At 52.6% G+C, this 26,958-nt stretch overlaps 4 protein-coding genes across 4 annotated transcripts; 1 reads left to right on the forward strand and 3 right to left on the reverse strand.

Moving 5' to 3' along the window:
* Positions 1-957: 957 nt before the first annotated feature.
* On the reverse strand, positions 958-2,141 carry N0V96_012143 (uncharacterized protein; the record flags this gene model as incomplete). The annotated part of the gene is made up of 3 exons (XM_065759515.1): positions 958-1,914; positions 1,971-2,037; positions 2,110-2,141. 3 exons carry the CDS (start codon positions 2,139-2,141, stop codon positions 958-960), a joined length of 1,056 nt encoding a protein of 351 aa, XP_065611898.1.
* A 9,769-nt stretch (positions 2,142-11,910) lies between these two features.
* Positions 11,911-13,484, forward strand: N0V96_012144 (uncharacterized protein; the record flags this gene model as incomplete). The annotated part of the gene is made up of 3 exons (XM_065759516.1): positions 11,911-11,986; positions 12,183-12,341; positions 12,427-13,484. 3 exons carry the CDS (start codon positions 11,911-11,913, stop codon positions 13,482-13,484), a joined length of 1,293 nt encoding a protein of 430 aa, XP_065611899.1.
* Positions 13,485-17,242: 3,758 nt separating this feature from the next.
* Positions 17,243-20,294, reverse strand: RGT1 (Glucose-responsive transcription factor; the record flags this gene model as incomplete). Its single annotated transcript, XM_065759517.1, has 5 exons — positions 17,243-17,940; positions 18,052-18,620; positions 18,678-18,984; positions 19,054-19,112; positions 19,177-20,294. The coding sequence occupies 5 exons, from the start codon at positions 20,292-20,294 to the stop codon at positions 17,243-17,245; spliced, it is 2,751 nt and encodes a 916-aa protein (XP_065611900.1).
* Positions 20,295-21,890: 1,596 nt separating this feature from the next.
* N0V96_012146 (uncharacterized protein) lies at positions 21,891-24,755 on the reverse strand (the record flags this gene model as incomplete). Its single annotated transcript, XM_053198471.2, has 3 exons — positions 21,891-23,716; positions 23,762-23,891; positions 24,384-24,755. 3 exons carry the CDS (start codon positions 24,753-24,755, stop codon positions 21,891-21,893), a joined length of 2,328 nt encoding a protein of 775 aa, XP_053044125.2.
* Between the last annotated feature and the right edge of the window lie 2,203 nt (positions 24,756-26,958).

Below are 26,958 nucleotides of genomic sequence, written 5' to 3' on the forward strand. Positions count from 1 at the left end.
CCCGCGCTTTCTGCCGCTTTTTAGTGCTCGGCCCCCATCCGTACTTACACATGAGCCATCCCGTTATCCGTGATCCCCGATGCGCCATCTGGTTGCTGCGATCTCCTACGATGTGCCACATTGAGCGAGATGCGGGTGCCGTTGGGGCTGACAGGCCATCGCTGGATCGGTCTAGACCCTGACGAGGCTCGGAACCCTCATAGGTTTAAGCTTAATATTATGGTGTTGAACACCCAGGCTGCATGGCTAATACATGTAGGCATGATCTGCGTGTACTTTGACCATGAGATTTTGTGGGCTTCACTCTCATATCGGAGTGCTTGACGTGAATAAGGGCGGAGACAGGGGCGTCTTGCCTGCCAGTCGGATCAAGACTTGAAAGCATTTGCCATGATGATCGAGACTCAACTTTCGAGCAATGAGCGATAGTTGACTTGACATGTCTCCCAGACTGGTCTTTCAAAGTTTGCGGCCACCACACCGTGATGACAAACAGAAGCATTCGAAGATCCCATGCTACCCGGGAGTTGACAATATTTACTTGAAGCGATTGGTCTACTTCATAATTGATTGTCGCTCATGTAAAAAGTAATGTTCATTGACATGAAATCACAAACTTGGCTTGTCTCGTGAAAGATATAGCCTTACACCCAGTTTTGCCTAGAAACGCGGTGTTCATTCATACAACCTGACATACTTGCTGTAAAAAGACGAAAACATTCCAAGGTGAGATGAGTGTTATGTGTACATCGACTATCGGCCCTTCGACGACCCATACAAGTCTGCAACATCGTGCCCTTCTCCACTAACAGCTGTCAACATCGTGTCGCGGGACGGTGGATCAAGAGCGAGCATCAGGCTCAAGGAACAGGCCTGGGCGGCAAATCTTGACTTCAGTTGCGAAGTTGAATCTATTCTAGCATACCAGATGGCCATCCAACTCTTGACATTCGTACCCTACAGCTTTCCCTTGGTTGCTCTCTCCTCTCGAGTCCTCTGCGCACTGCTCAACAAGGCATACAGTGTCTGCAAACGAGGCATCTCCACCCCGTGGGCTCTAGCAATCCTCACCGGATTGCCCAAAATCACTTCCAACTCCAACGGGCGTCCAGCCTCCCAGTCCAGCAACATGCTGGGCCTTGCCCCCGTATTCCGCTCCGTGCTCTTGACAATACGGTCCGGCTTCGCGAGGTCGTTGGGAAACTCTCGTCCCAGAATTTTGGGTACCGCCGCTCTGATCTCGTTCATGATGCCAAAAACATGCTCCCGAAGCTCCGGATCCGTGGCCATGTCTGCGTTGCCCCTCCCGCCACTCAACACCGCACTTGGATTGAACGCGGCATTGATACAGAGCTTGTGCCATCTCACCGTCTGCAGCCCAATCTCGTCGTGGGGCTCTACGTCGCGGATTCCACCCCAGCCGGGACCCCACCACGTGCCGAGCTGCTTGACCGCCTCTGTACCGCGTTGGCTAAGCTCGGGGTCGCCTGTCCCGAGGCCATTAGTATGCGGCCCGATACTGACCCTCGTCCATCGGTTTTGTCGGATTACACCTGGCGAGGTCTGCTCGGCACTGACAATCGTCACGGCGCTCACGATGGGATTGTTGGGAAACCGCTGGCGAAACGGCTCCTCGACGCCAACGCCGTTCTGGATGAGCACAATGCTCGTATTCTTCCCTACAAGAGGTACGATCATGGCAGAATCATCAGAGCGATCTGGAAGCGCCTTGGTCGTCACGAAGACAAAGTCCCACTGCGTCTGGGAGGATGCTGCAGCGTCCACGGATGGAAAGGCGGCATGGGGTTGAAAGATGTAGTCGCCGAAGGTATGAGTCTTAAGCTGTACGCCCGACTCTTTGAGTGCCTTGTAATTAGATCTGGCAACGAGTGAGACGTGTATGTTACGGTCGGGCTAGGACGTGAGTTAGCCTGGCTGGACAGGTAATACGGGGGTTTTGGCATAATTACGTGGTGTAGCCGTGAAGCATAAAAGCAGCCAACGGCGCCAGCTCCAATAAAGATGATATTTACAGCGCTGTAAGGTGGCAATTGAGTTTAGTCTTGTCATGAAGTCGTCACTGTATCTCGGATGTAGGAGGGGGCGTACCTTTCGCTGGAGTCGTTCTTCTCCGAGCCCATTGTAGTTTCTGGCGCCCCTGGTAATGCTGACTGGAAAATCGGTCTCTTTGATTGAATACAAACCAAAGGTAAGGCCAATGATATTGGTCTATGCTACTAGATGAGCCGTCCAGGGAAGTTGGATGTCAATTGTCACAACTGAACTTGGCCGAGGTGTAGTTGAATGCGTTCCGAGGAGTTGCCGATTGGCACCGACAACGACCTCGCCCCACTTCGCTATGTCGCCATTGGCTGTGCCGTGCCCGGCTTGGTACGCCAGCTTGCTCATGAGCGACGTCGTCCTGGATATGAATTCCCTCCGAAACCATACCTTTTCTGATAATTCTCTGTAGTGTGTTCTCGAGGGACTTACCTATATGTGAGCTCCTGTGACACAATATCGATCATCCTCACGGCCTTTACTTGCGTGGTTAGCAAGACCTTCGTGAAGTAAAATATGAAAAGTTGTACTATCTTCAATCGTCAAAGCAACCCAGCAACATATCTAAGGTATCAACCAGAAGAAATCTTCCTGTCTGCCTTTGATCTTTCACCGGCGAGAGACTGTTGAGACTCAATGTCGATGTCATCGTGTCGATATCTAGTGAGACACAGCGATGGCGTTTGGTCAGGTTAGCTCCTAGAATATTCGCAGCTGTAGCGACGTCGGGGAAGGAGGGGTGACAAAAGCTCGTTCTCGGGGATTCTGCAACCGCAATTTATATGTTCAATATGAGCAATAGCTCAAGATCGATGGCACTGTTCCTCGTTGTGCGAACATCAAGGCATTGGGGCGCCACTATCAGCCCATGGGACGGCGCAAACACGGTGTCGCCGACTCAAGCGAGACCCTTTGGCCATTGGAGTACTTGATGATGAACTCAAGTTACTCGGCTTTCTGCTGCGTATGCGTTCATAAAGTCGCCACTTGCTGCGACTATATCGTACACGAGCAGGTTCTTGGATTCGGCGGCGGGCCATTGTGCCATTGCCACACAGTTTCGCGAGTAGTGCCAGCGAACGAGTACAGCAAACACTTCTAGCGCATGGAGGAAAAAAGCACCACAGGCAATTCTGATAGATGCTGTGGCATTAGTTGTAAGCGTATGCCCAGGTATCTGCACACGGACATGTAGTGGGTGTATTGACAAAATGCCAGACCCCATACACCAAAAAGTTAACAGACCCAAACTCATCGTCGTCCTGACGATAGGTTGGATCTGGTCCAAACACTCGGCTCGTTCTCCTTCGTATATATTTGGAATCCAACCTCGATTGGCCGCAGCAGTATCGCCCAACACCTGGTCATCGCGCTGGCTCCTAGATGCAACCCCCCTCTTATGCTCTGGTGACTACCGTAACTAGAAGCAATGGTTATTCTGTAAGCTTCGTCTAGGGATTCGTATAGGGAGGATCAATCGTTCAAGAATACGCAAATACTATCCTGTAGCTGTGTCACATGGTTCTGGCTGAGTCTGGACGGCCTTTCCTCGTCGGCACACCATGCCACCACCATGTCTCCCTTTTCCAACCTCTGCAACACAGTCAAATCGAGACACACCTTGGGGCAATAGAAACCTATATATCTAACATAGTATAAGACCCGCGCGACTATCAACAGGACCAAGACCACCATTCCCACGTCGCAATAAGCACGACGAGCACGATCTATGTAGATGGCAAGAGGCTGAATGGGGGCGGAGCTTCCAGATTAGGACAGACCGGCCGATGCCACAAATAGTCGCCGAATGATACCTCTTCCAGCCACACCGCCAGTACCGATGATGAAGTGCGGAGTATCCGTATCTGAATGACAATAGGACTAGCAAGTGGAAGCCGAAGCCTAAAGAGGGGGCGGGGAGGGCTAAGGCAAGTGGACATTAGCGGTTCAAGTCGGCTTCTCAGAGAGCAGCCATAGACCGGCCGTTCACCGTACGGGGGAGCAGTACTCACAAGAAGCCCTTTGAACGCTTATACATTCAAGAGGTTGACTTCAAGTTCTTCCATCTTAGCACGGATATCGGGTGAGACGGGGAATGCCAATGTCAATTACCCACCCTCCCTGCTCTCTGGAGAAGCGGGGTTGATGTGCCTCGATTTCGCTGCCTGTAACAGCATTCTGGCTTGCATTTGGCGAACCGCACCAAAGGCACAAGCGTCGTTGGCTGATCGAACGTCAATGGTCCTTGGCAGCTTGGATCTCCTGCATTATTGCATTCCCCTTTATCCGACAGGCGGAACTGCCCTGCATAGTCTTGGTCCATAATAGCAGTTGGTCTTATTCTTCTAGAAGCGAGGCATCTTGGCTGACCAAGAGCCGTGTGGTTCTAGGTTGCCCAGAATATTTGCTACTCCAGCACCGGGACCCATTGAACATGAAGGGTTGTGTGAGGCTCCGGTCCTCATTCCAAAGTCCCTTCTCCCAAACCCAAATGCGCCGACTAGTCCTCGGGAGTCGGAACCACAACTCGTTAGCCGTGTCGATCGACGTCGGATTTCTTCACAATGGTCTATCGAACTTTCGTTTGATATTTTCAGTATCGTTGAACGAGAATGGTTTAACGATGTCGTTAGCGGAAGCCGCTTCACTAGTGCGACCCGAAGACACGAACTGCACCCAAGCTAGAGCAGGAGTCGATAATGAGACGAACTCGACGACGAGATGATGCTGGCCGAGGACAACCGATTCTCTCCTTTGGTCTGGCTGCATAATGGGGTAATGAGGGGCAATGTATCCGTAAGCAACGGATGATGCCTCTCTCTGAATATACTTGTCAAACTGTATTCGCTTCACGTTGCTCCGACTATTGGCGCTCGGCTTGGAGAACAGAGACAAAAGGACGCAGAGGTATATAGCAGTTTATATTTTGGCACAGACAGATATCGATCCCGTAGCAATTTCGCTGTTTGTAGAACTTCGGCTCGACTTCTAGAGTCCATTGTGGTTATGAAATACATCTTGCTAGCGAGAGTTGTTGCTGCTGGTCTGCGAGCTTTCATCACATAGGCTCTGAACGATTGGAAAGGACTGCCAGCGGGCACTGATTGGAACGCTGTGAAGCAATATGTCGTCCATCGACAGGTCTCAATGGGGTCGCAAAAGTAGAGACTGCAGACCTAAGCCCAAAGCGGACACCGAGGGCTTCAAGACTCTTGACATAGTACATATTGATTGAGCAGAGAAGCACCAAAAGGTCGACGGTCAAGGACACCCTCGTAAGGGTTGACCAACGATATGGACCATCAACCAGCCAAGTTCGCTCGGCACAGTCAGCTGGCGCCTGGCGGGGGTGTGAGAGGGTCGCGAAGGTGCAGCCGACGGTCGACCTCATGGATACACCCACGCACCGTGTCAAGAAGGGCCGAAGGTGGTGGCAGACGGTGCTGCAGGTGAAGCATTTGACTGAGAAAAGATCTCCCGAGCAGACACACACACGAATGCAGCACCTCCCATTCCAAGTCGATCGCACAGACCCGAGCATTTAGCGCCGATAATTTGACGGGCAGCCGACCAGGCTGATGGCCAATGATCAGACGGAAGGAGGAAGGCGGAATGCAGGCCATGCCGCCATACCACCCTTTCTCATCCTCCCGTCGGTTGGCCCGATCAGGCTGTCTTCCATGCAGACTTCTAGAAGCCGTGCCACGGGCACGCATCAACAGATACACTGTAGGCTGGAGTTGGCCAGCGTGATCCGTGGGCTGTTAGCTTACAGCCATCGTCCTCATCCTAGGTACCGGTAATCATGTGCTTCTTTCTCAAGATACCTGATGGGGACCTATCTTGGGGACCTATCTTGACAATCGAATACTTTTAGCGTGAGATAAGATGGTGATTTGGATAATCAGTGCCTACACCTATGTTACCTAAAGCAAAGCAAGCACGCAGGGCCAGGTAGATAGATATCGTGGGTATTGAGGCACGAAGATTGTTGATGGTTGCTACTATGCGCCTCCTAGCGGGGTGGGGTGCCAGAAATCAGGAAATGTTCCATCGTCGTCCACTCGACTGTTCGCCCTGTTGAAGAGTATTTGTAGGTACCTTCTTGGGCGCAGACGGTACGTAGTAGCTACCGGAGTAAAAGACCTTATCTGCATCTTTCTCAACTATATGGGATACCCGAGGTAGGTATCTGCCCTGAAGCCCTGACATCGGTTGAGTTCTCCGTACCCACACCGGCAAATCGCAACCTCAGGCCGACGTTTGATCCAAGGCTCAAAGGCACCCACAGATGTGTGTGTGCCTCAGGTCTAACATGCCTCACGGGCGGCAGCTGCAGCCTGCACCGCCTTCCCAATTACCTCACCCCACGCTTTCCTTTCCTTCTACACTACCACCTGGTACATATCTTTTCCTGACGAAAATTTTTTCTTCCTCTTCTTTCTTTCACAGTAAACCACCACCTCAACTTTTTCCGATCTCGTATCACGTCTTTCTCTAACCCAAGTCGTCTCACCCAGGCTATTCGCCCCTTCGGCGTTGCCACTTTCACTTCAAGACCGGCACTGGCAGACGTTGCGGATTATCGCGGTAGCCGCCGTTGCCTGTGATGTGACCTTCGTCAAATACTGGCCTTGTCATGAATCTCGATCATGAGGCTCTATGCTAACCTTTGCTTCACAATGGCTTTCGCCCAGCACACCACTTACGACATTGCTACTGGAGGCGTCGGTTCTGAAGATCCAATGCGATGTCTAGTTCCTTAGAGCTCTACTTCCCGCAGTCATTTGCTATCTCGTACCCCTTTGCATACAAAATCATATCTGAGCATTGATATGGTCCCCCCCCCCTCGCCATGTGATGTAATTGCCAGCACTACGTTTTACGTAGATCGGCATCAACTGTCGCTATCATTCGACGTTGGTGTTTTCGCTCCTGGCATAGAACAACCATTTAAAACCCGTTGCTGGGCACCTGGCTTTGAGCAGTCGTCTTGACTATCATGAGAAGTTGGGAATCAGCTGAGGTTACACTTGATGCATACGTCAAAACTGGATGTTTAAATCACAAAGATACGCTCTGCTGTCCAGGCCGAACCGTCCAAGTCAAAGTGATGAAAATTTCTAGGTATGTCTTGCCAAGCTTGTAGGCAATGAGGCACGTGCCAGGGATAGTTGATTTTCTTCCACACAGCTCTAAGTCACAATCAGGTTGGGTATCCGCAGAGCGTTAGTATCGAGGCAGTGAAGTTGCAGTTCGTTCTTGGCGACTCCTGTTGCTGCTACTCTTACCTCTAGTGGCAGCAGTTGATGTCTCTTTGCTGGGTATGAAGGAATACCCAAGGTAATCAGGATTTACTTTACTTTGTGCGCAGGCGTTGAGATCGACGTTCATAGATACAACAGAGGACCTTTGAGATCCGACCGCCGTGTTGTATCGGTAGAACACTCAAAATAGCTGCTGGGTACGAGTATTTGTACCCTGCATGAGCTTCAATTCAAATAATGTGCAAGTAATGATCCGTGTCTGCAGTTATATGTACTCAAGAAACGGCATGACAAGCATTGACCAGCTTGTGTTTTGTGCTACCGTCCTGACCGTCGGAAACTGGAGTCTGAAGGATCATGGATGGTCTGTTCAGTGTTGTGGTGCAACTCCATGGGCACTCCAGAATCCGGACCCCAGACTCCAGAGTGCCATCCCACGCTTGGAGCACCAGCCGGTCTCCACTCAACACTTGAGCGTCACTGTCGGATCATGACCAACAAGGTTGTCACTGAGGGCTCGAGGTAAGGTCATCACGTAAGTAGACTGTAAGAGAGACACGCGAAGGTACCGTAGATAGAGTACTGTGTAAGCAATGCGGAACCAAGCGCCGTGCGAGCCTCGAGCTGCATCACTTATCGGCGTGATTCGGGGCGTTCGCACCCTCCTCCCGTCTTTACCGTCTTATCCGCATCGCAGCAAGGCTGCATTGTGCCTACCTTACATTCACATTCTGCAAATGACTTACGGATAAACGTACCGTACTTAGCATCCATACGCCGTTCGGGGTACTCGGAGGGGATCGGGACGGGTGATTCTCTCGTTTGTTTCACCCAACACAGGTCCTGAGGATTGTTCTCTATGGGCTAGTATGGGTATGAATACCTAAAGATACACGAGAGTTGATGGGTAGGCTAGGCTGCCAAGGCGAGAAGATATATTCAAGTCGCGACAGTCGAGACAGACACTAACCCCAAGGAACATAACAGCGCCTGCCGAATTTCAATCTCCTTGAGGTATTCGTATCAGTAGGTATTGGGCTTTCGTGCGATGCTTTGTGGCGTTGCTCTCATGGTCTGCTAGGGAGGTAGGTAGGTACTCTTTTACCTTCTTAACTTCCCGAATGAACGTGATGCTTCCTTGCCCTGTATGTACCTCCATCTTCCCTTCTCGCCCAGCACCTTTTGGCATGTCACAGATTGCCTCGCCCTTACCTACTCAGGTACCTAGTTCCTTTGAACATGTACGCCAACTTCAGCTCCAGCTCTAGGTCCAGCTGTACATACGTAGCTTCATAGGCCTGCGAGTGCTTGGCCCACCCCACACAGAAATGACCCCAAAGGCCCAATCAAGGCCTCCAGTCTTCAGCCCATGTTGGATGCATGGCGAACCCTCCGTTTTTGGCCCCTGCTGCTGCTGCTGCTGCTGCTGGATTCTGGAAGGAACTGACGTGAAGACCAGGGCACCCACCTTAGGCTTGCACCCTTTCGCGCACTTGCATTTCACCGTTCCAATTTCTCCCGTTCACCACCACTACATACATGGCACCGGGTCATCGCCATCGCCATTATCATGGTCCTTTGCCGTCCTCCGTTCTGCGACTTGCCATGCCATCCCGTGCCATTTTCTCCATGGGCCCAGGAAGCAGGGAAGCAGGGGACGAGGCACAGCATCAGTCAAAGGATGCTGCTGCTGCTACCGCTGTCGCTGCCGCCGCCATCTTCTTTGCCAGTTACCTCACTCAACCTCCCCTCCCGTCCAGTACCAGTGCGGCCCAGGGTAGGTAAGGTAGCCGCGCCTCGCCTTCCTGTCCCATCCAATGCATCATCTCAGTCTCACCTCACCTCACCACCCCAATCCCAATTCTTGAATGCGGAAGGCCCCAAACAATAAAATGGCTTCCCACGTCCGCCCCGGCGACTGCCACCTCACCTTGCCACCTGTCCCACGTCCCTTCCCATTCTGCAATCTTTCGAGAACTTCATCCTGTCTACGGAGAGAGGAGACTACCTGACTCTCCTGCCCGTCAGGCGACGCATTGCTCTCCTCCTTGATCATCAAGGCAGGACATAGCTTGCGCTCCGCATACCACTGACACACAAGGGCAACAACAAGTGCAGAGTCTCCAGTAATTACAGAGTTGCCAGTCGAGAGTCGAGGCCACTTGCACTTGACCAATTGTTGCGTCTTTCGTCGAGCCAGCGCAAAGTCAACCCTTCGAGTACCCTACAGCGAAGACGACAAAAGGCATAACTAGCTGTCCACCTAACCTTACCTTACCTTACCTCTGGTCCTTTGACTCTGGAATCTGGAATCTGGAATCTGGAGTCCTAGAGTCCCGTCCTGGACAGAATATTCATACGAATTTACGAATACCGTACTTTGCGCGTTTACCTTACCTAGGTAGTTTGCGACCGAGTCATCGCCTAGCTACTTCCCCGCCAATCACAACCGGCCTGTCAAGGGACCAATACACCTCTACTGCGTACCTTGGGCTACCGTTCAAGGTTCCCAAGACCCAAGCGCCTTGAGAATTTCAGCGACCAGCCACCACCTCGCGTTATTAGCCCCGACGACCAATCTCGTTGACTGCGCTGAAGGCCGAATCCGCCTGTCCGTCCGACCTTGGCCGACCAAACTCCCGACCTCTGAACTCATCTACTTCGGGTTTCACCACCGAAGGACCGCACCACCGACCAACCGCCGTCATCTCAAAGGGCCAAGAAAGCACCGCTTGATCCAGCTCCTCCCTCCCCTTGAGGTGGCAGTGTCTCCGTTTTCTTGCAGCTTTCTGCACCCTGTTCCTACTCCCTACAAGTAGGGCCTACCTACAGATACAAAAGACAGTTTCGACCTTTTCCCCTTGCCTCGGGAATCCTGTGGGAATACCATTGCAAAGGTACCTTCTTTCGGCCACAGTCTCTCCGACCGTGCCTTGCTTGACACATACTGCAGCCAAGCTAAGGTAGCCCAGCTGTGAAAAGGGCCACTGACTGCCTAAGGTACCTTACGGATACCTGTCAGCGAAGACGTACAGACTTTGACGCCGTTCCGCTGTAGACCTGCCACCGTGCCAGCAAAAGGGAAGAAAGGAAGAAGGGAACCTCGAACCCCCACCCTACTGCGCTGCTTCCAACCCCTCCGATCTTCACACCCTCCAGGGCCTCAACGCCTACGACTGGTCGGCTGGTTTACCCCCGCGTCTCCGAATCAGAGTCTCGATTTCATCCCGCCTCCCTGCAACCCCAAAAAACCGGACACGACTTTACATACACACTACATAAAACTTAGGTACACCATCTTACCTAGGCGAGAGAAGAGCTGGGAAGGCGCCAACACCGGCAATCGCTGCGCTGCACGGTCTTCGTCGACGACCACGGTCCGCCACACACCGACCACATCCTGTTTGTCGCACATGCTCAGCCCTTGCACCCCAGGTACAGGCCCCTCTTGCGACCCTCACTGGCGACGACACTGCTCAGCTACCCCTACCATAGTGTACTGCTCTACAGTACAGACTGCGACTCTGGCCGCTCGTCTACGGATACTCTCTCACGACGTACGACTCTATACTGTCTCTTCTCTGCCGCCCTTTACCGAATCTTTCTTGGGACGTGTTATCCTCGATTACTTTGATCACCGGTTGCTGAGACCAGAACCTTTGCTGTCGGTATTCTACCTCGCGTGCGCGCAGCTTGGTCGAGGCTTGAACAACTCAAGCAAGCCCAGACACAAGATTGGAAAGGTGATGAAAATTCTCCACTCAACAGCCACCACTCGACTAGTGTAGACTTACCCACTTGCTCCGGACGTTGACATCAGTCAATTGGTCCAAAGTACCTCCGTACCTCGAAGCTTGGCCGACCCTGCCCTCGTCCGTCGTCCTCATCTCTTTTTTCTTCTGATTTTTATGAAAATCTTTTAGCAGCTATCCGTATACCCCACGGATATGTCCTATTCATAGACCTCCACACTTTGTTGTGCTTGGCGGTCGCTGTCACTCCAGTCTCTCCTCTCTTCTTCACAAGAAAAGAAGAGGCAAGAGGTTCCGTCACCCTCCCAGAAGACGGACAACACAAACAAACCCTGGGCCAAGTTCCCACCACTACCACTACCACCACCACCACCAGTCCACCACACCTACCACCTAACTACCACCACCCAGCACCAGCTGTGCAGCCGTATGTACGTAAAGTACGGACAGACACACAGGCACCCAAAACACCCAGAACCCTCCAGCTTCCGCTACCGGCCGGCCCAGCTTTTAGCCATCGCACCCACGGCATCCAACCCAACCAGGGGCACTGGACTAACACGGGCCCCCCCCAAGCCCACGCCAAACATTCTGTAACGAGACCGAAGAGCTCCCGCTCCACGCTCCAGGGCAAGAAAATCCCACTTTCCAGGCCGACCCGACCTACCATATCCTCGTCCTCGACTCGACCGTTTCTTTGGAAGCCTGCCGACCGCCGATTGTCTTCGATCTCCCTCCTTCCCAAACTCTCGTGGCGGGGGAACTTAGAATCGCTTTTTTCCTCCCAACCATTTCCCTCCCATTTTGCTGCTTGTTTTGCCTCGCCCGACATGATTATCGACGGGGAGAAGTACGCCTGCGAGGCCTGCGTTCGGGGTCACCGTGTTAGCAATTGCCAACACTCTGGTAAGTCCTTGAGCCTTTCTTTGCACTTCTCTTTTCATTGCAATAGAATCCATGCAATGCAGTTCACTTAGCTATACCACAACATACCCCAAGCTACCTACCTACCTCTTTCACCTGGGGGTTTCTTTCTCCAACTACGCCACTGAGTATCGAGTTCCCAGCAAACATGTGCAGCTAACCGCCTGTCTTGCTGCAGATCGTCCCCTTCAACATATTAACAAGAAGGGTCGCCCCGTCTCCCAATGTCAACATTGTCGGTCGATGCGCAAGTCACGCTCTGCCCACATCAAGTGCGATTGTGGTGAGAAGACCAGCAAATGCGCTCACCTGCAGCCTTTGGCCGACGGCCATAGAGGTGAGTCTGCCCTGCGTTTTTGACAAGTCACCCGCCGCCGTGATGAGAACATTGCCCCTCTAACACTCATGTTCCTCACACGCAGAGACTTGTTGCTGCAACCATGGTGGTCGCTGCACTTGTAGCCATAAGAAAGAACCAGCCCTCGACACCGTCCCCGAATTCGACTCCGACAAGGAAGCCATCGCTCCTCGGCCGAAGCCGCCCGTCCGCAGGCGACGTGCAAACACGGTCCATTCTGATGGCATGTTGACCTTTGACGAGCACGGCCACCACAAACCAGCACACAAGCTCAACAAGGCTTCTCAGAAATGCGGACCTTATCAACTCAACCGTGTCAATTCCTTGCACAGCACCAGCAGCTTGGGCAGTCACTCTCCGGAACGCCTCATCGACAATCCTCTCAAGGATCCCGTATCGGGCCGTGTCGCACCTCTGGCACAGAGGCTAGTCAAGTCTGAAGCTGCCTCTCCACTCATGAGAGGTTCATCTGGCTTCCAGCAACTCAACAACCAGCTTCCGCCCCTCGATCTTTCTGGCATTGAGTACCCGACTTACGTACCCAACGCCTCTTTCGACCTGTTCGGCGGATCAGGAATGTCGTCGGATCACGATGCACCGATCTTTAGTGCTGGGCTGAGCGCTGCATCCGTGGATTGGAGCCATATCGATCTCACTGACCGGACGGATAAGTTTGCTCCCTCCAGTTACAGCCAGGCTGGCGCTCAGAGCTTCAATGGCATTTTCGACTTTGGTACGGGCTCTGAGCCAGCTCCCACCCTCGCCGCGACGACTTCGACGTCTGGAGAGGTCTCTGAAGTAGAGGACAATTTCATCGCTGGCGACAGTGACTACGACGGCTTCGGTACTGGGAGCAGCAGCTTTATACACCCAGCAAGCTTCCTTGCTACTGGAGCAGACCTTAGCACGATTGACTACGACAGCTTCGCCAAATCATCGAACAACAAGTTCATGGCAGCACCTTCTTCATTTGATGACGGCGGCCCTATTGCTGGTGGTTCTCTCACGTTTGAAGATGATCCAGCGTTCTGGGGTCAGCAGTTCAACGACGGCATCGCCACATACCAAGAGTCGCCAGATGGTCTGCCTCAGTTTCAGCCGGAACCCTGGACAATGCCGTAGACGTTTTGATATGATGACAGTTTCGACGCTTGCACGCCAATGATATCCAGTCCAACTACTTTTAGACGGCAAGCACAGGCGCAAGGAATGCGAGCATAGGCGGGACGAGACTTTGCGGTGGACGACTGGATAGATGCCCGCTACGATATCCATGCCTGGAGTTGGCGTAGACCTCTTTTTTTCCTCTCTTTAGTTTTGTTGACACTTTATCTGGACAGCATTAGAGGCTATTTATTTCTTATGTTTTGACGTTAGGCTTGACCATGGGGCTGAAAAAGAAAAAAGACGGGGCGGGCGGCTCAAAAAAGAGTGACAGCATCTCATTACCATTACCATCATCAATTGGATTTGGCGCAAAAGGCAACTGGGTAGCATCTGGGTGAGGCTATTGGGGATGGTTTGGTTACAGACGACAACGAATTATGTATGTAGGCCTTGGAAACCGGATTTCAGTGTGCAATTGGCTCACCCTCACGACATATCGTTTTTCCCCTCATTGCACATGAACAAGCTGTATATAGAGAGACTCATGCGGTTTCAACTCCTTGTTGTTGAGGTGCAAGGCAATCAAAATAGTATCTACATCTAGGCGATCGCGGAGACGCATTCACGTAGTATGGTTGGCGTGGAGCAATATTAAGATTTGAGATTTGCTGCGCACTCGCAGAGGCTTTGCATTCCGTGGCTCTTACTTTCCCTTGATATGGGCTGCATGTGGTTCCCCCCCGTAACGACATGCTAGCAGGTCTCGGAGTGATAGGAATGGCCCAGAGACAAAAGTGCTTTGATGCATCGTCAGGTGAGTAAGGTAAGAGGCCGCTGATCGAGATTCGCATGTTCGTAGTAGTAGGTGAAAGCGTTGAACTAATCATTGGCAATTCAAACTCGACAATCTCTTGGTGGATTGCCTACTTACAGATTACCATGCGCTCACCGAGACAATGCCTTGCTATTGATTTTCATTTTACTTTGACAGGCATTTGGAAACTTCATCGTTGACTCTCAAGGCAAGTCAATAAGTCAAACGGTGCACGAACCGAAAACTGAATGTGCCACCGATGTGGATGACGAATGCGAATGAGATGAGAGAGGGGCACAAGCCAAGGATCCAAACGACCTACGCAGTAAGGTAATAAAATCAAAGCTGGTACGGATATACGTAGCTTTCGATGTTCGATGACAGGGCCCACATCAATCAGATAAAAGGGCCTTGCAATAGCGATTGAGTTATGCGGCCTTGGAGGAGGGGGGAAGGGAGGGGGTTTATTGTTTAGACGAGGGCTAGTATCCGTTGCTGCACTGTGCTGCACCTGTTCTACATCTACAGTAAGGCACCTTATGGAGAGTAGCGTGCTGACGCCTTCCCATTGTGCGCTGTGGCCAGGTTGCTCGTTGCAGCTAGCTACCGTGGATACTGCCTACTATGACCTGCCCAGCTAGGGTACTTAAGTGTTGTGATGAGCCAAACTCGAAGCACCTCAGCCGAACAGAAGGCCGGCAGTAGGGGCGGGCAGCAGGGACTCAGGGAGAGACAGACAGCTGCAGCCTGCAGGCGTCCTTCACGAACTACCTTACCTACCTTACCTAGGTACACTACATACTGCAGTACATGTATCCGTACCCTTAGGGCTTCAGGGCTCTGTCGGGGGACCCTCATTTCCTGTTCCTGCATATTGTCCATCCAGGCTGGCACCGCCTCACCATCGGCGTTTTCCACCATGGACCGTGGGCAACATGGGTCTGCGACTCTGCGCGCGAGCCCGCTGCCCCAGTGGTGTTTTCCAACTAGATGATTGGCACTGTCGACGGTGGTCACCGAATGTGACTCTGTCCGGAAATCGTCCATGTCCTGCCCAATCTCCATCCAGGGAAGTTCCCCCCTTGCGTTGCATGGCACTGAGAGTCTGAGAGTGCCAAGTAGCCAGTGCCCACCGTTGTGTAATAATTCTCCTCCTCGGACCTCCCTCCTCTTTTCTTCCCTCCTCCCCTCGGGGCACTCGAGTGGGATCCACCGAAACTGGTGATGCGGGAATCGAGAGGGGGCTGGGCAAGTTGCGACGGCGATTGATGAACCCACCCAAGCTCCGTGAGAACCGTGTGGATCGTGACTTGCTCACCCACCCAAGTCCATCAGACCTCTCGGCGTCCAAGCAATAGAGTAAGATACAGCACACACAGGTAGAGACAGAGCCGATCCCACTGAACCGTTGTGAGAAGCTGTGGACTCTATGGATAGGCACACTTTGTAGGAGCGGAGACTGACGACCAATATGCATACAGAGCAAGTGAGCAGGTAGTTGATTATTAGCATGCTCGCCGAAACGGTTATCTGGGCCGGCAACGGTGACTGAGTTGGTGGTGGCGCCGCTGCCGAGCCAGAGTGTGGGTGTGGGTGTGTGCGACTTTATGAGTGTGTCATCACCTACTGTCAACACCGGCGCGGCTCTCGGCGCCTTTAGACGAGGGAATGGGGGCAAGAGGGGGGTCTCGCAGGGGCTGTACAAATCCCCCGTGGGCGGTCGCAGTCGATGATCTCCGGTGCTCGGGAGTCGGGACAGCAACCAATCGACGTAGACGACCCCGAAGCAGATGCCATACCATGTATGCGAGGCGTGTGTTCGTTTGCCTTGAGTCGCGGCTAACGTGCCAGAGACTGAGAATAAGTCATGAACGGCAAACTCGGCAGTGAGAGACGTCCGTAAGGTGTGGTACAGGAATAGGATATTACTTGCTTTCCATAGTTCGCGGCACTGCCCTTCACGGCATTTCCCATGAAGTCGGAACCCAGTTTCGATACGTTGTCAGTCAATAAACTCTGAAGGCATACATCACATGGTTCTTCCTGCATGGGTCCAGCAGGCGCGCGGTGCGCCAGCTAGCAGGTGATCCCATGTGCCACTTCGAACCTACGCATGCTACGGATAGTTTAACAGTGATTTGGGGGAGGGGTTCTCTAGCAGCTTACCCTACTCTCGGGTCAAGTTCTTCACCGCCTTCTACCTCGAGCCAACGACCAAGTTTTTGCAAGAGAGCCCCTTCCCCCACCCGCGCGTGTCGGTGACAACAAAGGGCAAGCTGGGGAAATGATATGGCGACTCCCAAAGGATAGCATCTGGTCACTGGTCCGTACAACTGTTGTATCATTACATTGAGCCATCGACTTTGACAAGGATCGACGCGAGAGAAGGCTTTGGCATATAAGGACGCGGCTTACAGAGAGAACTAATTGTACATTACACTTCATATGAATACAAGCCGATACTGAACCACCCGAACAGGCGTCGCAAGCATCTGTATCTTTCACTGGTGGATGGTAACCGTGTAGGTAAACCACCTAGTTGATCCATATCGACCTTTCGCGCAACCACATTCGACCTCCTTTCTACATACAGGCCACTCGACCACTGTTGCTGTCAACATCTTCAATAGTACCAGTAGTGCTTTTTGCCAGTCACTTCTGAGTGTCCCAGAAAGCCCGTGTTCTCAGGATTGCGGGCATATGCCTGTTTGTCACTACGCTGCTCGGTAACTTGATGCTCCAGTTGCAGTAGTTGCTGTTGTTCCAGCAGCAGCGGTAGTCCCTGCACCTGCAGTACTTCCCCTCCATATTGTGGATGATGCAGTATCTGCTGTGGCTCCGCGGCACTCCCCATCTTCTGTGGCTGCTGACAATCTGTCGTTCGCTGCGCTAGCTGCTGCTGTTCATGCCGTTGCCGCTGCTGCCGCTGCTGTTCGACCTGCGCAAGATGAAAAGATTCCTAGGCTGCTTGTTGAGTTGCGCGGACAACATTGAGATAACCGATAAGCAGTAACGGGCGAGGGTCGAAGCCCATGTCTTCGTAGCTGGGCGCAGTTCGGTAGGTGGGTGCTTCCTCTGTTTTTTCCACAGCCGCTGATGAGAGAGTTGCCAAATCGGCCAGATGCTGCAACCCCTGGCTCGCAGCTGCCTCCATAGCAGATGGAGCTGGAGCTGCAGCAGTGTTATTGGAGAGGCGAAGGTGATCAGCAATCTTGTCCCGAACCAGTCCATCGAAGACGGAAGCTGGTAGTGAAGAATCTCGGAATTCACCAAGAAGCCTTGTGGCCTCTTCCTTTGTTTTATCCAACTTTGCAAGCTCGACTAATGTGAGCACCGCAAGAACTGTGAAATGGTGGTGCAAGGGCGTGATGAGCTGCGAATGGCCAACCAGGAGGTTGACTAACTCTTGACTGGGCCACAAGACGTCGGTCGACTTGGCAGATGGGTTGAGAAGATACGCCAACAAGCGGCAGTGCCAATAGACCAGGTGAACAACAGGATAAATGTTGGGCTCGATGTGGGCAGGCAGATCCTCACGAAAGTCTTCTACCCACGCATCCATAAAAGAGCCCACCATGCGGTCCGCAAAGGTTGTATTGAGTGGCTCTTGGAAGTTGGTAATCATGGATGATGCACGGCTGAGAAACTTGGATGCACCTGCCATATAGTCAGTACCCTGAAGTACTCTCACTCGTTTACATGGGAATAATCTTTTTCTTCTTCTTCTTCTTCTTCTTCTTCTTCCAAAAAAAAAGGGGGGACACTTACGGATCAGCAGGTACGGCACTTCGCCGATGACCGCCTTGAGGCCAGGTGCCAGAACCACACTTTCATCTCGGATCAAGGAAGGCACCGCAGCACCCACAGCATTCCATCGGTCGAGCAAGACCAACGACCACCAAATCCTGACACGAAGCTGGCTTTCGTTATCTGGGCCAGCTTCAGCCTCAGAAAGATCTGCCTTGGCCTGGTATAGCTTCAGGGTATTCGCGCTCGCTACCGCCCTACCCAGTAAGGATTCCTTGGGTGCGCCGATGGAGCCCAGTGGTCGAATGTCAGCCTCAATAATCATGAGGAGAAGTGTCTGGAGGAAAACAAGGTTTGCTACAGCAGTTCGAGAGGTAGAATCGCTAGCCTCCCATTCTACTAATAGCGTGTGGGCGAGACGGACGTCTCCAGGGGTGCCTGACTGGAAGGAAGGAAATGAGTGAACGGTTCCCGAGAGAGCCTCCACAAACGCTTCCCGCAGAAGGCCGGGGCACTGAGCCAAGTATTCTTGTATCAGCACCCTGCTGCTCGGCAGGAATGGAAAGTAAGGATGGATCATGGTCAGGTAGCTAAGAGTTCTGCATTAGTCGCAACTTTCAAAAAGCAAAGAAAAGTTGACCACATACCCATTGAAAACCTCTTCGTCCACATCCCGCGCCTGATCGATATCAGGCATGTCAGCCACAGGGCCATCCATTGACGCAATAGGAGGCCTTGGCTGCATGTCATTCTTAATGGGTAAAGCCATAGGCTGGGGTGCCAAGCCATTGGTGGCGAAAGGAGACGTCTGATAACGATCAGACGGTGTTGTTATAGGCTGAAGAGGGCGAGGCTCGGTGCCCCAGGCGACCTGTCTCTGTGGTGCTGGGGTAGAGATATCGGTGCTGGAGATGCTGGAGAATGGTCGTTTCCGGCTGGTGTCCTCACCAGGGCCTGACATGGAGTTAAGCATTGCTGCCGCAGAGGTCCAGTTTACCATTGACTCGGGTGGCAATGACTCACTTTGGATCTCCAACTTGCCCTCAATGCTGTTGATCCTGTCGGCAAGTTCTTTGATGTATCTAAGGAATTATGTCAGTCTGTGAATCTTGTAGATACAGGAAGCGAGCGCCATTCTCAACTTACCCCTTGCTTGGACCGCGCTTCTGAGGAACACGGCTGAACATGCAACGGATACCAGACCGCTTGCAGTTGGAGCATGGGCTGTCTCCAGCATCTGACTGGGCATCACATTTGACCTTCTTTCTCCGGCACTCATCACATGCGCGAGACACCTTTGACCGTTTCCTAGGCGGAGTGCTGTCACCCAGGGCATATGGTTGAGCAAGATGATGGTGGTCCATGGGCATGGGCATGGGCATATGTTGCTGAAGAGACTCTGGCAATGATTCCTCGGGCACGTAAGAACGAGAGGCAGGTGGGAGGGGAGGAGGCTGATGAGGGTGCTGGTGAGGATGTTGGTGAGGAGGATGCTGGTGCTGGTGCTGGTGCTGTTGGGCCTGTGTTTGAGCCTGTGTCTGCGTCTGCGTCTGTGTTTGTGTCTGGGCTGGTATCGGGACCTGTGCCTGTGCCTGTTGCTGTTGGGGTTGAGGCTGCTCCGAATGAGAATGGGAATGAGGATTGGGCATGATGCTCCGAAGACTCGGGTCCTCAACGTTCATGCCTGGATCTGTGACATGCATCATGGGCTCTGCTGCAAGATCCTGGCCAAGCTGAGCAGCTAACTGCAGTTCTTCCACACTGGCAGAATGTGACGATGGCTGTTGTGGCGTGGGCGGCGGCTGTTGCTGGTCTTGGGGATCATCGTCCCGTGTAGCCGGGTGATAATAAGGGCCGCTGTCTTGAGCTTCGGCCGATGGCGAAGGATAGCTTTGCATTCGATCGGCTTCTTGGAGTCGCTCCTCTGGCAAGGGAGATGGATAACTCGGGATGCGCTCCTCGTCCATTCTCTCGCTCTCCAGTCTCTCGCTCTCCAGTCTCTCGCTCTCCAGTCTCTCGTGTTCCAGCCTCTCGTGCTCCAGCCTCTCGTGCTCCGGTCGCTCATCCACCGACGCGTCGTGGAGTCTCTCTTCTTGTGTGCGGTCGTCGTTCATGCCGTCTACCTGGATGTCGTCCTCTTGTAGTCGGTCCTCCCGCAGGCCGACTACATGCATTCTGCTGTCATCTTCTAGTTTGCTCTCTTGGAGATCCTCCACCTTTAATCTCTCTTCCTCGGTCGTCTCGCCTTCATGCGTCGAAGTCATGGCGAGAGATGTCATGGGCGGTCTATGTGAAGCCGACCACTATCGATTTCGTATCGCGACACTGCGGCGCGAGACACACAATTGGGGCAATTATTCAGGGTTTCCGGGTGTACAATTGAGCATCAGCTGGAAAGATGACGAAAGGTTGACGAGTGGATAGCGTCAAAATGAAATCAGGACTCGTTACGCGACGGGAAGCAGGAGGTAAACGTAGGAAGTCGAAGGCTCTTCGCGACGAGAAGAAGGCGCGTCAACGGAAATGTGTAGTGCGAGTTCGTGCATGCACAGGAGCGCGTCGCGATTGGGTTGCACGACCAAGCGGTGAGTCCTCGAGCTCGAGGCGGGCTTCAATGCACTGTTTTAAAAAACCATGAGTTTAGTATCTGTACTCTCTAGGGTTTTGTAAAGTTTTTTCTCTCGTCTTCCTCGTTGCGACGCGACAATTGGGAATGGTAGCTTCCATCCATTCGCGCGACAAGCTCCAGGTAGGGGCAGGTCGCGGAAGTCAGCTGTGATGCGAGCAGTTCTGTAACCATCGTCAATCGCAATAGTGCGACGATGACGGCATCCGCGAGGGTTTTGATTCATCGCAGCAGTGCCGCCGCAACAGCAGCAGGCCACTCGAGTAATAAAGCGCGTGGGGGTTGAGGGGAAATAATGAATCGGGCTGACTGACCTCTGCTCTCTCTTTCAAAAGATAGTCCGACGCGGGCTTTCGTGATGGATCTGCTAAGCAGGCGATCTGGTGGACGGAATAGGAAGAACCAGGCAGCCGATGGAGGTTGGAAAGGCGTTGATTGATCCGGGTTGCGCTGGAGTTTTGACCTTGGGGATTCTCAGTCAGCACAGGGCGGGCTTTCCTGGTTCGTCAGGGTTTATTCGGGACCGGGGACGTAGGCACTCTGCGTCTCGCATGGGCCCGACGCGCTTGACTGTAAGAATTTTTTCTGGAGATGCCGGGAAACCACTGGGGACGGGTGGAAGGTCTAGCAAGGTAAGGTACGTAAGGTTGGTACGGAGTACAGAAGGTGGTACCAAATCCGCCATCCACCACCGTTGAAAATACATAGCTGTTTCTATCCGTCCGTGCGTCATCGAGGAGCTTGGGCCACCTCGCTGGCTCGACCTCTTGACAAGAGTCCCTCCAGATCTCCACGAAACCATACACAAATTAAGGTAATTACGGATAAGGTATGATGAGTAGTACTTAGCTAAGGTGGTAGGCTGTCAACCTGCGAAGAAAGGTATCCCATCGAGTGCGAGTTAGCGTCAGCACATGCGTACGTACTTAATAGGGAGTAATAGCTAACTATACGATGATCCGACCCTGTTCCCCATACTCCAGTAAAGAAATTTAACAAGGGAACGCCACACAAAATAGAAAAAAGAACTCCCCCCCCCCCCTCCCCCCCTCTCTCTCCCGGGGACATATTTGTAATGACATCAACCCGTCCTCGATGTGATATCCAGACAGGTATCCTGACTTCCATCTCCAAGTTACTCTGGACGCAGCAGGAAAGTGATTCATGTCTCAATAGCCAAATTCGGCTTTCTGCAGCGTATCAAAATCTTTCGGCCCATCCATCAATCCTATTCCTAATCCACCAGGAATCCTCCGCCGTCCTCGTCTTCCTCCATATCGTATTCCTCAGTAACATCGCTCAGCACAACTTCAACCTCGTTGTCCTCTTCTGCCCCAAGACTTTCCTTCCTTTGAATCTCAGGTCTTGCCTGGACCCCAGCAGTTCTCTCAACTGCATCGATGTTATCAGACCCCTCATCAGTATCAACCAGGAAACCGCACCCGTCAGCCTCCACCCCATCATCTGCTGCACCCTCACCCATGTCCTCATTGTGGGCAACAGAACGAATACCTCTCTTTAAATCAGAGCCGTGTGTGCTCTCCCTTACATCGGCCCTGCTTGTGAGTCCCGCACTGGTTGGTGTTTGCGCAGCGTCGTCAATCATGACGCTGTCTTCAATGAGGAAACCTCCGCCTTCCTCTGTACCGTAGCCGTCCGACCCCTTATCCATATCGGTCCGGACGAATTCGGTCAGCTTTCTTTCTTCCTCGGCCCGCTCCTCAGGTTCGACGCCTGCCCACACGCGTTCAAAGATTCGGAGTGCCATAAGAAATCGCCTCCAAGTCCGGATGGCGACCAAGGATCGCTTGCTTTGCTCTTCCTGTGCGTCTACATCCTCGAACCCAGTCATCACTGCACGCACAGCTTCCTCATGCTCCTTCGCAACCACGACGCCGTTGAATACTGCAGTCCCATGTTTGCCCTTGAATTGAAACCCTGACAGAGCTGGCGCGTAGTCGACCCCCAGAACGTAGGCGGCTCTGGCAGCTGTGTCGAACTCGTCACGGATGTGGACCCCTCCCTCGGGCACCATGCTTTCCACGTATACGTCGATGTTACCAAATTTGTTCTTTGGAACTCGCCCATTGACGACCGGTGATGCGCGGTAAATATCCGTCTGATCCTGCGTGAAGACCGGCATTCCTGCGGCATCACGTTCGTCTCCACCATAACCGTCGTCGGCGTACGCGCCCGGTTTCGCATTGGACCTTCGCGGCAGAAACTTGATTGGAACCTCCATCGGTTTGACTTCGCGCCCCATGCGATACCATTTGTCCCTGCTCCGGGCAATTCGAACGTCCTTACGTCGATATACTTTTTCCAGTGGAGCCCTGCTACCTGCTGCTACCGTTCCTGCCGGTTGCGCGTCTGGCATAAAGACTTCGTTGCGCCTCAGGTGCCTCTCTAACGCAAACACTGGATGGTCTTTAAAGTCTGCCACATTTCGCGGCATCGGTTCGCGCGCTTCAATCGCATTCAGCTCGGTGTTTTCGATTTGGTCAAGATCGGTCAGCCGACGCCGGCTGAACGGCTTCAATGCTTTCCGCCACCAACCCTCGCCACGTTCCATCACTGTCTCAATGCGCAGACGACGTGTCTTGGCCGTGTATGCCTTGGCATATCGCCTCGTGACATCTCGAACTGTGCCATCAGTATCGAAAGCAATGACATATGTCAGAGAGTTCTCCTTGTCGGTTGCCGGGGGTTCCAGCTGTCTGGGTTTCCACATGGAGTTTGTTACCAGAGGGTCTACGGGTTGCCACTTCTGATGGCCCGTGTCTAGCACTTCCACCCAGTACACCGGGAAGCTCGACTCGCGAATCTTCATGGGAGCCTCAACCTGTCGCCACAGGGTCGGCGAAGTCGATGCCGTTGGCAGCTTATAGGCAGCGGCATTCGGGTGACCCAATCGGTGGAGCGGTGAAGTTAGGACGGAGGCAGAAGACGAAGGTTCCTCGGCAGCTGACTTGTATTGTAGCAACTGGGACCTTATTCTCTCCTCCTTGGTAGGCTTCTTCGAGGGCTTTGCATCCCTAGGTCTTGGCAGAGAGGGACCGGCTGAACCAAAAGACAGCGGCTGCAATGAACAGACCAATCGCGCACGAACTCCTATGGCCCTCAGCAAAGCACAGTACAACTGCGCGCCGGTATCCCGAGACCCTGACAGCTTTCTCGCTGCGTCTCTGAAGTCTGAACGGTCTAGGCATGAATCCATGTTGCTAGGTGGCTCATACTAAAGCAAGGGGGGTTAGCATGTTGCTTCAAATACGATACCCTGCCACAGACTCACGTTGTTCAGATGGTCAGGATCTTCAGCCCATAGTGGTCGACGCAGGCCCCGTTCAGTTATTTGAAATTTGGATCTGAATATGGCTCCAGCCTGTTCAAGGCCGCTCTTTAGAGACTCCGTTTGTCCAAACTGGGGAAGACGAGGGCTTGGTGTCAAGTAGCCAATAGTTTTTTTCGACAGCAGAGGACGCAAGGTTTTGTGAACCTGTTCATCGTCACACCAACGATTTCTGAGGGCACAGTGTAGCAGGAGACACAGCAGATGAGTCTGGTGTATCGTGATGCGCCGCTGCTTCTCTTCCTTTGTCACTGGCTTTCGTTTGTTGACCCCTTTCCTTGTGACTGTCGTCGCATTGGCATGCTTTGATAGATTGAGAGTTAGTGTTTGGAGTTCTTCCTGAGTCTCATGAAAATGATGTATGGCTCCATAGGCAACATTGTCGAAATTGCTAGCTTCCTCATTTCCGACTTCTTCTTCTTCTTCTTCTTCGTCATCATCAAGATCATCCTCTTCGTCGTCAGAATCTCTGTACATGGTCTGGACGGTCGCCGGAGGCAAAACCACGTCTTCGAATTCAATGTCTGCGTCTTCGTCGTCCTCCCCAGATCCTCCCTGTTCTGTCGACTGTGACTTCACGGCCTCTGCTTTCCCCTCCCCAGGTCGCTTGAGTCTTTTAGCTGGGGGCTCAGAGAATGCTGAAGAGCCGGCGTCCGCAGCAGCTTCCATCAGCATTTCTTGATAGACATCCGGTACGTCGGACTTTGCGGCCCTGAGCCGGGTAGCCCTGGTTCGTTTCCGGCCCGCCATTGTGACTCTGGTTGGAGTGGATGTTTATATCAGGCTGGGAAACCCATAGGTAATGGACGCAGGGGCAGGCGGGGCAAGAGGACGCGACGTAGGCAAAGGTAGGTTGTTGAAATTAGGTTTTCTGCTACAGAGAATGGTTGCAGTGAATAAGGTAACCTGTGATTAGATATATTCTCGCCGACCTTAGACACCTTCCACAACTAGGTACTTCGTCGTTAGGCAAGCACGCAAGGTAGTAGGGTGTCCGTAGGCACCTCCCGTAGGTACCTTGCGGCAGGGCAAGTACTTGGGTTGAAGACTAGGTAAGGTATATAAATGAAGTAGATAGGGGAAGGTATCGATAGGTATAGTTGGCATACCTCAAGGTAAGACAGGCAGAGTGAATCGAACAACTTCGCCGCTGACAAACCAGATGGTATGACGTCATCGCAACTGTAGCAGCATCCCGCAGGCAGCAGGGGTGAGATCAAAACGCCGGGGCACCCAGAGCCACGTGACCTCGGACCGTTGCCCACCTATCAACCGTCCTAATTTCTCAATACCTCTGTGCCGTCTTGAAGGTTCAGGGTCAGTTGACGAGATAATACATGGAACAAGGGAAGTAAAACGAAATGACATGAAAATTAAGTAGTTACTACTATACGCAATCCTTGCTGCGCGGCTAGTTTTTACTGCGGTAGAAAATAGTGGTGTCCAGAGGCAATCTTTCGCCCATCCACGTAGCTCTTTGTGTGTGATTGCGGAGCTCCGTGACATTGTGGTCAACGCCTTCCTCGACTGTGTTGGGATGAATAAGAACGGGAAGAGGACCTCGATATATAGTCAACCATGGTATGAATGCACCAAACTGTGCTGGCGTGAAGATATTGACTTCAAACATGGCCACGGGGTGGGGGCCGATGGGCTTTTCCCAGAATCGGTAGATTCTCAGCTCTGGGACTGGACGGCGAAGCAAACATCAGTCATACCTTTCTCTCAAGCCGGAGTCGTTGTAGTCACTTACATTCCCTCCGAATGCGTTCCCAAAGGTCTCTCGCATGCTTCACTTGTTCTGGGTTGCTTTGAAAATGGTAGATGTGGACGTCACTGCCGTGCGTACCGTAGGTTAGCACTGCAAGCGCGAAGGTAGGTACCTTAAGGTACCTTAGGTAGGTACATTGCAATGTCGGGTCGCTTACAAGCCACCCTGCCTCCCGGTGTCTAGGGGAGCTGGAAACTCCTCGTACGTCTTGCTCAACCCCTCTCGCGATGGGTTCCTGAAGCTTTTGCCATCTTCGTTGAGCTCAGCCGGCAGCGGGGGGGCACTCTCGTACCCCTCGCTAGGGGAGATGTAGGTATAGAGCGGAGTATTGGCGGCCATTGCAACTCTGTCTCCTCTGATGAAGGTACGCAGCGTCTTACCAGGTAAAGACGTCTAGTTTTGAATACAACGAAAACCGGAAGTTAGTGGACTGGGTCTTCGTGAAATCGAGATAAGAACAGCATACTCATTCAACTTATATACATATGTCAGGTAACACAACCTCGTGATTGACGTCCAAGTCGGTGTTGCGCTGTTTCGCGGATGCCACTTTTGTTGGTCAGCACGCAATGGGATCCACTCACTTTCTAAGCAACCGCGCGCGCAGAAAACACTAAAGGTGTGGACAGACCCAATTCGGCTTGCTCACACTTTGCGCCGACCTACAGGCACTCGACGGCGACAAGCAATCATTCTTTCATTGGTGCACGTATCCGTACCTATTATCCCAAGGATACCGCACCTTCACTTCCTTGATTTACCCTAATCTTCATCAAGTTCAATCTGCGAGATCAAGAAGGCCCAATTATAGCGCAAGTACAAACGTATTGCTCACTGTCATTAAGTGCCTGATCTGTCCGTGGAAAGGACCAACAATCTTAGCCAGGCGCAGGTAAACAGCATCATCGAAAACCGAAACTCCAAACCGCGACAAGGCACATCCTAAAACTACACATCAAAGCTCTAGTAATACTCCCGAGATTCTCGCTCATGTCATGAATGTTCGTCAACTCAGCCATTCGTGGCCCCCCTCTGCTCCCTGAAAAACCCAACTTCTCTAACACGGCTGAAGATAATTGCTTGGGACCAGCCCCATGCGTCCATTGCTCCCGTGAATTTCAGCTTCCCACCACCCGTCATCTTGGTGACGCAGGACGGCAAGAAGGTCCCCCTTGGAAAACC

Source organism: Colletotrichum fioriniae (assembly GCF_027942845.1).
Source record: "Colletotrichum fioriniae strain IMI 355084 chromosome Unknown scaffold_21, whole genome shotgun sequence".
Lineage (NCBI taxonomy): Eukaryota > Fungi > Ascomycota > Sordariomycetes > Glomerellales > Glomerellaceae > Colletotrichum > Colletotrichum fioriniae.